The sequence below is a fragment of the Colias philodice genome, chromosome 28 (genome assembly GCF_061535455.1).
Source record: "Colias philodice isolate Cphi_HAF_F1 chromosome 28, ilColPhil1 Martin Lab GWU primary, whole genome shotgun sequence".
Taxonomy (NCBI): Eukaryota; Metazoa; Arthropoda; class Insecta; order Lepidoptera; family Pieridae; genus Colias; species Colias philodice.
In genome coordinates this window covers 5,655,905-5,666,548 of record NC_143113.1, presented here as the reverse complement: position 1 = coordinate 5,666,548, position 10,644 = coordinate 5,655,905, and the positions used below count along the sequence as shown (strand labels likewise).

The 10,644-nt window shown below is 31.6% G+C and overlaps 2 protein-coding genes across 2 annotated transcripts in view; one reads left to right on the top strand and one right to left on the bottom strand.

Annotated features, from left to right (window-relative positions):
- The first annotated feature begins 507 nt into the window (after window positions 1-507).
- The window catches only part of LOC149476396 (androgen-dependent TFPI-regulating protein-like), a 28,663-nt gene continuing 18,526 nt past the window's right edge, over window positions 508-10,644 (top strand). Inside the window, exon 1 of the mRNA XM_089712323.1 lies at window positions 508-916. Coding sequence (XP_089568449.1) covers window positions 692-916 — 225 coding nt within the window. The 5' untranslated portion in view covers window positions 508-691. The remainder of the gene's footprint in view (window positions 917-10,644) is intronic.
- LOC149476386 (uncharacterized) overlaps window positions 9,245-10,644 on the bottom strand; it is a 244,529-nt gene continuing 243,129 nt past the window's right edge. The window contains exon 20 of the transcript XR_016317866.1: window positions 9,245-9,262. The gene's annotated coding sequence lies outside the window, so the exon portion shown is untranslated. The remainder of the gene's footprint in view (window positions 9,263-10,644) is intronic.

Sequence of the window (10,644 nt, the reverse complement as noted above, 5' to 3'; positions counted from 1 at the left end):
ATGGCTAGTTTTTTTATCTCTTTGTTAATTTGTATGTGCGTCAATCACGTAAAAAACCACATAGCAGATTTTGGTAATATTTTACTTGGTGATAGATGAATTTTTGGTATAACAAAGAGGATATATTTTATTTGAAAGAAAGAAATTTTTGAGAAACGTAAGCGAAAATTCGATCATCGGCATACGAAACCTTCGCTCATTACAAACAGCTACTAAAGTTGAAAAAAACCATGATTTTTATTTTTCCCTTAACAATGCGTAAAACATTTAAAACATATAATTAAAAGTAGTAAATTGTATAAAAAGCTACACAATTCAAAAATAAAATATTCTTACCTCTAGTGTATACGCCGTTTTATCCAAAAATAAAAACAATCGTTTTAATTTATTTATATCCATACGATATTAATTATAAACACCAAACTACGGATACCTATACAGTATACAATAATATTCTTGTTTTATTTTTTATAATTGAATGAAACACGCGCAGAATTCATTAAAGAGGTTTACCTCTAGACAGATACACGTAACATGGCAACATTAAAAAAAAGTTAAATTTCAAAATGTGGCGCGAAATTCTTTAACTTTTTTTTCGTGAAATGTCAAATCGAATTGTTATTCGTTTTATAGATAATTATTACAAATAAGTGTTTTATGTAGATAAAATATAATAATTTGTGTTTTAATAATGGCCGATGTAGAAACTGGATTGCCTAGTGTGGCGAGTGGAAAGAAGTGTAGTATTTATTTATTTGTTAGGACAGTGTATCATTTGTTATACTTTTTGGGACATAATGCCGTATTGTGCTGGGCCATGTATATTTGGTATAAGATTGGTGACGCATCAACAAAGCATCCCGTGATACAGAATCTTAAATATTTGGCGCCTGCTTTTTTCACTAATTGGAATTTTGTAAGTTATTTTTTGTATTGATTTTTCGCAATTTATTTTGGAATTAAAGACATTAAATGCGATATTACTGCATTAATCCCAATTATAATATATATGTATAATATATAATATTATTATATTAGAAATGCGAAAGTCTGTCTGTTACGCTTTCCCGCTTAAACCTCTCAACCGATTTTGATGAAATTTGGCATAGACAATCTTTAGACCCTGAGAAAGAACATAAGCTAGCTTTTATTGCAAAATATGTACCACGGGCGAAGCCGGGGCGGACCGCTAGTTATGTATAAATATTTAAAAGGTTCTAGAAGTTTTGTTTAAATAAAGGTAAGGTAGGGAAAATACATATTTTCCTGTAGTAGTTACTTAATAGTAGGTACTAGGTAGTAATCAATTGATTCAACTCTTGATTATGTACAATAAATTAATCAATTAACTTGTAGTTTAAAGATAGCTAATAAAGACAATAATGTATTTTTTTTAGGGCCGATTTTTCAATGCTTAGATAAAACTTATCCGTCCAATAAAGTGTTACACGATAATATTAAAATGTCACGTAAACTGTCAAATATGGGCAATTAGAATACGTTTTTAAAAGGGTAATTTTATACATTATTCGACGAATAAGTTTTAACCAAGGATTGAAAAATCAGCCCTTAAATAAATATCATCGTTTTAAAAATAATATAAGTACGGAAAAAATTTACTGTGTGAATAATTCATGATTTAAAAACGACATTGTAGTCACCTTTTAAGGTCCTTCACTTTGTTGGGATTAAAAAACTGGTAAAAACCATATTATAAGCATTTCCGCCCGCGGCTTCGCCCGCGTTTTCAAAGAAAAACCCGCATAGTTCCCGTCCCCGTGGGATTAACGGGATAAAACCTATCTTATGTGTTCATCCAAGTTACCCTCTATATATTTGCTTAATTTCATTGTAATCGGTTCAGTAGTATTTGCGTGAAAGCGTAACAAACATATACATTGCGAAACATAACCCTCCTTTTGACAAACATGGGTAAAAAGTTTGTACTAGGAAATATTTTATTTTTAATAATACTTAGGAAATATTACGGTGTTTAAAAAAATAATAAATGTAACAACTGAATTTAATTTCATCCTGATTCGATAAGCCATTTTCGTGTTAATGAGTAACAAACATACATTCATTCTCACAAACTTTATTCAATACTAAAGTTGTAAGACCTTAAAATATTTACTACAACCAGTTTGATGACGTCACACATTAATTATTTCTTTATGGAGTGTGATTTTTAATTAATCTATACTAAGATTATAAAGCTTAAGAGTTTGTTTGTTTGTTTATTTGTTTGTTTGAACGCGCTAATCTCAGGAACTACTGGTCCGATTTGAAAAATTCTTTCGGTGTTAGATAGCCCATTTATCGAGAAAGGTTATAGGCTATAATTATGTCATCACTCTAAGACCAACAGGAGCGGAGCAATGCGGGTGAAACCGCGCGGTACAGCTAGTAAAATATACATGTTGAGATGTAGTAACATCAATACAAAAAATACTTCTAATAGTAAATGCTAGTCAAATCTGGATTGAAATAAAAATAAAACAAGTCCCGATTTTGAAAAAGCGCGCGTAATTGAAAGATGTTCTTCATTTTTTAATCAGATTTATTGAACAATAATTAATGAAAATGTCTAATTAATTTTTTTTTTATTTAAAATTTTATTGAGCCTTTTTTATGATTTTCGAGTGAAATTTTAGTTTTTTTTTTTAAATATTACAATACCTTAGTTCCTTGCATAAATATAATTATGAGAAATACGCACAAATAATGTAATTAATCAATAATTATTTTGTCTTATTTATGCTAATTTTAAACCTTGAATAAGGTTAAGGAATATTAATTTTAATTATCGTTTTCTGTCACAATTATCAAACTATACTATTGAGCTAAGGTCAAATAATTCCAATTAAAATGGTTATACATAGTTTGTCTGTTTGAACGCACATTTCTCGGGAACTAATAACTACTTGCACTTTCTCATTCGAATTGAAAAATTACAATTGTTTTGGATAGTCCATTTTTCGTCCTACTAATATTATAAATGCGAAAGTTTGTGAGGATGGATATAATATGTATGTTTGTTACTCTTTCACGCAAATATGAACCGATTACAATGAAATTTAGCACACATATAGAGGGTAACTTGGATTAACACATAGGATAGGTTTTATCCCGGAAATCCCACGGGAACGGGAGATACGCAGGTTTTTCTTTGAAAACGCAGGCGAAAACGAAGGCGGAAAGCTAGCGGGCGATGTATTAATCCAACAGGATCAGAGCAGTAATGATAAATATTGCAAAAGTGGAAAAAAATAAGACTATTATATGTAAAGATTTAAAAAATATATAGGGTCGAATTGAGAACCTCCTCCTTTTTTTGAAGTCGGTTAAATACTGGATGATTCTTGCCATGGTTTTGTCTACGTGTGAAACAGCGGGGAACAACTAGTTAACATTGATGATATTATTTCACCAAAAATATTATATATATATGGGTGATTATACAAAAATGGGGTAACTTTTGAGGATATTTTGTTTACTATATTTTTTATATCAGATTGTTACAAATTAGGGTGTATATGTTAGCTAATCTAATGAATATATTGTTCCAAATCGGGCCAGCCAGTTTTTTAAGTAGATTGTGAGATATTTTAAATTTTCTGAAATTGGCCTCCAGGGGACTGACGAGGCTAACATGGTACTGATAAAAAACACAATTTTGTAATATTCTTAAAGAAATTGAATGAAAATTACTACAAATCTCTCAGTTTTAATAATGGCACATGTCTTTTAAGTATTAAAATCACTTAGTTACGTTTAAAAATGATAATTAATAATAATATGTGATACTGGGAAAAAACAATGTCTCATGTTTCAAAACAGCCTTCTCACATAACGCTACGTGAATATTCTTACTCTCTTACTTAACTTTTTCTACTTTGACTTAGTTTTACTTGATATTTCAAGTAATTCACAAACAATAGAAACAAAAAACGGCCAAGTGCGAGTTGGAGTCCTAAAAAACCTATTTTTTATTATGTTTGTAACTAAAAATTTACACTTTTAGCAATTTTTCCTTATCTGTGTTATAAAGACGTTGCTATTTACCAAGTAGAAGTAAACTATATAGCAGTTTATAGTAGACTGTATACACGGCAAGCATCCTGTGTGGTTTTTTATTCCCTTGCGAATATTTAATTTGCGGAAATTTGCAGTATTAACGGATGAAGGTATCTTTTGATTGCGTTGCGTTATAAGTTTGATTTTTTTACAGCCCCAAGGGTTCTTAATCTTGAGTATCCAATATAAATTTCAGATTGATACCTCCACGCGTTCCAAAAAAAACGTCTTAACAGACAAACGGACAACAAAGTGATCCTATAAGGGTTCTGTTTTTTCCTTTTGAGGTTCGGAGCCCTAAAAATCTACCAATATTTATGTTAATAGTACTAATTATATTAAAATTAAAAACCAAAGTCTCGAATGAAAGTCTCATCTGAGTTTTCATAAGAGCCCCTTGACATTTTTATAATGTTATTAAGTATATTAATTAACTTTTATGTTATTTTGAGGTAATTTTACTTCACAGTAATATACGTATACGTATTTATCTGATAAATATAAAAAGCTATGCCCTGAAAGCATCAAAATCAATAATTAAAATAAAATAAGATCTTTTTTAATAAAATTATTAGTAGTTTGTTTCAATAGCTCTTTTCTTTGCTACTCTTTCTTAAATGTTTCTTCCCTAGTCAAATTCAGGTTCTTTTAGCGTAGCGCATGATGTTTTAAACTGAAATATAAAATAGAAATGCTTATACCAATAGCAATCAAGATAAAAGTTCTCAAAAACGACAGAATCATCAGTACTATGGGGTCGCGTCAGTCCTCTGGCACGATATCTGACAAAGGACTGATGCCAGCGGATTGATGAAAAGGGACTTAATATGAGGTTATAATCACAAATTATGTTTTTTTGCCAATTTCTAATATCAACAAACTAGATTTTTACAAATCATAGTTAACCATTTATAAATGAAAATAAAAATCGGATTAACAATAAAATAACGACTCACCATAGGACTGAAATGTTGACTGGCGCAGCAAGATTTTAGAGGACAAACACAACCCTAGCGCTGGTACAGTTATGACGGCCGTCAAAATATGCGGTGCACAAGTAACTTCATTACCAACATTAATACTTAGACAGGGATTTGACCTCGACTTGGTGATATTTAGCGAGAATTTCGAATTTAAAAAACACACAACGGACTGACTAGTGAAAACGATGACAAAGTTTAATTTTATTTTTTAAATAAAATGGAAGACATTGCGTTATGAAATTTGTAGTATATAATACTATGTACATCAAAGATTGTAGTGTTTTTGTAAGTTTTCTTAAATCGATGATAATGTTTAAACGATAGTCACTTGATTGTTGGTTTTCGGAGTTGTGACATGCCAAAGTACTGACATTTGAGGTATTAATTTATTTTTTTTATTCATTTGTATTTTAAATAAAGAAGTGAAATTGAGTGACCAAATAAAGGACGCTTCATTGTTTTAAAATAGATTGTTATTTGAATAAAATATAATAAGACTTTGTTTAAATTGGCTGATGACATCGAGTTACCCCATTTTTGTATAATCACCCATATATTATATAATTATCTTGCATAATAAATTATTTTACGAAAACTTGTTTATAAACAAAATGAGCGATGAATTAAACTTGTTTTATATGCAAGGCTAACGTCCACACAAATATACAACCATATTACATATATAACATTAATTACCACAGTTAGTTCTACTAGCTGTGCCCCGCGGTTTTACCCGCATTGCTCCCCTCCTATTGGTCGTGATAATATTTGTCTATGCCAATAAATGAAAATACATAAGTAGTAGTGTAAGTTTCTATAGCCTTCTTAGATAAACGGACACCACAACAATATTTTATTTCAATTCGAATTCGCAGTTCTAGATATAGCGCGTTCAAACAAACAAATTCTTCAGCCTTATAATATTAGTACGAAGTGGATATATGGAGGGAACATAATTATTTTTGTACCTTCTACGCAGGTAGCAGCACATTAGCAATAATGTGTGCTTATTACAATTATTTTGTAAACGAGTAAGATTAATCTTCTTATATATAAAATTCTCGTGTCACAATGTTAGTCTGCATACTCCTCCGAAACGGGTGGACCGATTCTCATGAAATTTTCTGTGCATATCGGGTAAGTCTGAGAATCGGCCAACATCTATTTTTCATATGTACCACGGGCGAAACCGGGGCGGACCGCTAGTAGATATCTATAATTTCACATAAATGTCCTTATACACAAGGTCATGTGGAATTTACCGCTATAAATCCATTCTAGCATTACTTGGAATTTTATACGAATTACCGTATTTAATTATATGGTTGGATGATGGATCACAGATAATATAATGCTTTAAGCGCGTCACACACGGTGAAGATACTGATAAATAACGCGAAATTTTGTGGGTCATTTGTAACAGGATGGCGGTTCTACAGGAGTCTTAGTACGCAATGACAAAAAGAAAAATGATGGTCCGAACGCTGATACCGGATGCGTTAAGATACTGTAATATAAAATATAACAGTATCTCAAGATAAAATATTATAGTATCTTCACCGTGTGTGACGCGCTTTACTAGGTTGTACCACATTGACATACAATAAACAACTATGCTCACAATTATGGTTAAAAACAACTAAGTTGTTACTTGACAACGCTCAAAAGTGTCCGAAGCAAAACTCTACTCGCGTAAAAGGCAGAGTTTTGTATTGAGCGATCTAATAGACTTTGAACATTACTGCGCCGAAATAAGGTATTGATTTAAATAAAAGTTATATACAACGCCACTTTTGAATTAACATCATGCATACAATAAAAATAATTTACCACCGGTTTGGAAAGCAGCTTCTACAGAGAAGATAAGGTAACGTTATAGGTGCGCCGAGCGGTTTCACCCGCGTGGCTCCCCTCCTGTTGGTCTTAGCGTGATGATATATAGATAGATAGATATATCTAACACTGAAATAATTTTTCAAATCGGACCAGTAGTTCCTGAGATTAGCGCGTTCAAACAAACAAACTCTTCAGCTTTATAATATTAGTACCTATAGATTCCTTTTTTAATCTTACAAATTCAACATTTTTGTTTTCAAAAAACTGTTTTCATTTCATGGATTACCTTCCATATTCTGAGAAATAAAAAGTTCTATTGTCATTATTATTTTATCTTATTTTCATCAATAAGAGCGTGATAATATTTTATATGTAAATGATAATAGTATGAGTGATTGTGTTACATTCAAACGTGATTTATATTAATTTTAAAACACGTGCGCTATCATCACTACATAGTATAAAACAAAGTCGCTTACTCTGTCCTTATATCACTTTGTACTACACAGCCGATTTTGATGCGGTTTTTTTAATAGATAGTGATTCAAGAGAAAGGTTTTAGTATATAATTTATTAGGTATTAGACAAAGCGGGCGAAGCCGCGGGCGGAAAGCTAGTTGCAAATATACTAGTATTATAAATAAAACCTTTATTATTGGATAAAGTATATACGTTTAAAACCGTATAAGGAAAAATGCTTGCAGAAAAAACAATTAATGGGTAGGTAGCTGACGCACGCATATATGTTTACTGTTAACCGAATATTTCTGCAGCTTTTGCAACATTTTTTATTGCTTCGCTTTGTTTGATACATATAGATAATAAAAAAACTAAACAAGATTAAATTCATGAAATTATTGTATTTAAGTATATTGTCACCGCTCCTTGATTACAAAGTTCGAATTAAACCTGTCCGTTTAAAGTGGGTCAAAATCGAGTCTAAATGAGTCGGTTACATACTTACATACAAACATACAGGTGATACAGGTGAAGCTAATATATTTTACGCGTGTTAAAAAATATGTCGACTCCTTGATATCTCTAGTTCAGAAAAACAGACATAAAATCTTATCACAAACCTGTGATATATATATATACAGCTTCAAATACATGAAAATAACAGCTTACCAAAATAAATTATAATGCCACTCAAGGTAAATTTAAATCTTGGGTTTTTGTCCAAAAACTTTGTTTTTGTCATGTTTTTGTATGTGACTTTTTCATTCAACAAAATTGGCAAGCGTGTGTTTAATTTTGTTGGCTTATTCTGTATAATAATTATTATATTCTTAATCCTTACTAAAAATGAGAAAGTTTATTTGTTTGTCCTTCTTTCACGTCGCAATGGAACTTAATTATGTTGTTATATTTTTAACAGTCATCAAAAAAGGAGGAGGTTCTCAATTTAATCGGTATATTTTTGAAGTGAAAACTTCTTTAGCGGCGTTGAGCACTTTTTCTGTAATGGGTATAAAATCTTAAACTCGCGTCAGGACACGTGACCTGATCGAAAAAGCGTAAGACGGATACTATTCCAAAATATCAAACATGCTCAACGTTAATAATCAAGTTTTCACTTCTGCCGGCACTCCCCCAGTGCAACCCGTCATTTTTTATGTAGGTATGTACACCGATTACGCCAAAGTTTCTGAATTCTGAATTTTTATTTTATGAGCACTTTTGTCTGATCTGGATAACTCATTTTTATTTAAACTGTAAGGGAGGAAAATCTGTATATAAAATTACGTGGGTTTAATACCATTGCCAGGTACAATTTATTTCAATCTGTTATTTATTTATGAATTTATTAATATAAAATGTATCTTGAGGAAAATCTTTCAAATAACTAAGGGCAAAGTTAATTCCCTAGTTATTTTAAACAGTATTAAACAAACTAAAATATAACCTATGAGGTATCTATAGCACAAATAAATACTATTAAATATGTATATCTCGGACTGCCCAGGGCTGTATCTTTATAGTGCAGTCATGGGCAGGCTGCGGCTGGTGTCCCACATCACATTAAATTCACTAAAGGGCCTCTGCGTGTTGGACCTGTGTCCCCACGTAAGCCTTCCGAAGGACCGGGTATCTTCCTGGTGGTACCCGTGTATAGACTCTGTAGATACTCGGTGTGTCTAAAATAAAAAAATGTGTGCGTGTACTAGTGTACACACGTAAGAAGTGAAACTTCTTTATGACCTTATTTTTCAAAAAATAATTTACTAAGTATATGCAACTTTACAGAAGTACGTCGAATCACGCGTGGTAGGGATAAGAAAAAGATGGCGCGTAACGGAAAAATGTCACGCGTAACGAAAAAATGTTACACTAAATTTTTTTCCAACCCCGATTAAGAAGTTTCACTTCAAAAAAAATATTTAAATAAAATAACATTTTTTACATTCTTATTGTTACAAATTAACGAAAAATAAAATAAAAGCCTATTTTAAAGGTCAGTTGAAAGTATTAACATTTTTAATGTAATTTACCTATTTATAAACACGGAACTCTAAAAACAGGTTTTTTTCAACTTTGTTATAAAATTTTATAAGTTTGTAACAACTTTATTACGTCATTGTAAACACAAAAACAACATACTTGTTTTATATTCTGAATGCGTATTTACTATTGACACTAAACAATAAACCACAGGACAGTTAGCATATCTCTTATATATAAAACTAGCTTACCGCCCGCGGCTACGCCCACTTTGTCTAAAACCTAATAAATTATATACTAAAACCTTCCTCTTGAATCACTCTATCTATTAAAAAAAACCGCATCAAAATCCGTTGCGTAGTTTTAAAGATTTAAGCATACAAAGGGACATAGGGAAATAGGGACAGAGAAAGCGACTTTGTTTTATACTATGTAGTGATTCTCGTGTCACAATGTTAGTCTGCATACTCCTCCGAAACGGGTGGACCGATTCTCATGAAATTTTCTGTGCATATCGGGTAAGTCTGAGAATCGGACAACATCTATTTTTCATATGTACCACGGGCGAAGCCGGGGCGGACCGCTAGTCTTATATATAAAATTCTCGTGTCACAATGTTAGTCTGCATACTCCTCCGAAACGGGTGGACCGATTCTCATGAAATTTTCTGTGCATATCGGGTAAGTCTGAGAATCGGCCAACATCTATTTTTCATATGTACCACGGGCGAAGCCGGGGCGGGCCGCTAGTTATTATTATAATATATGATGTTACATATATGTATATTGTATAATTAAATTGTAAAACTGACATGATTTAAAAGAGCAACTATGGAGTTTCTTGCCGATTCTTCTCCGTAGATACTGCTTTCCGAATCGGTGGTAAATGTTAAAATATGTAATGACGTTAGAAAAGTGCTTCTAGAAGAAGTCTAATTGAATAAATAAATGTTTGAGTTTGAGTTTGAGTTTAATATTTGACTAGTAGATTATTCTGTGCTAGTAGTTGTAAAATGGGGTTTATAGCAAAATGCTATAAAATATTAATTTAATTACTCATGTTCATTATTACGTTATTTAAAAGAGTGGCTACATTTATAAATATAAATTTAAGAAAATCTTTACTGCTATCTTAATATATATAAATCTCGTGTCACAATGTTTGTCCTCAATGGACTCCTAAACCACTTAACCGATTATAATAAAATTCGCACACCATGTGCAGTTCGATCCAACTTGAGAGATAGGATAGTTTAAACATGTTATACCACGGGCGAAGCCGGGGCGGACCACTAGTATATTATATG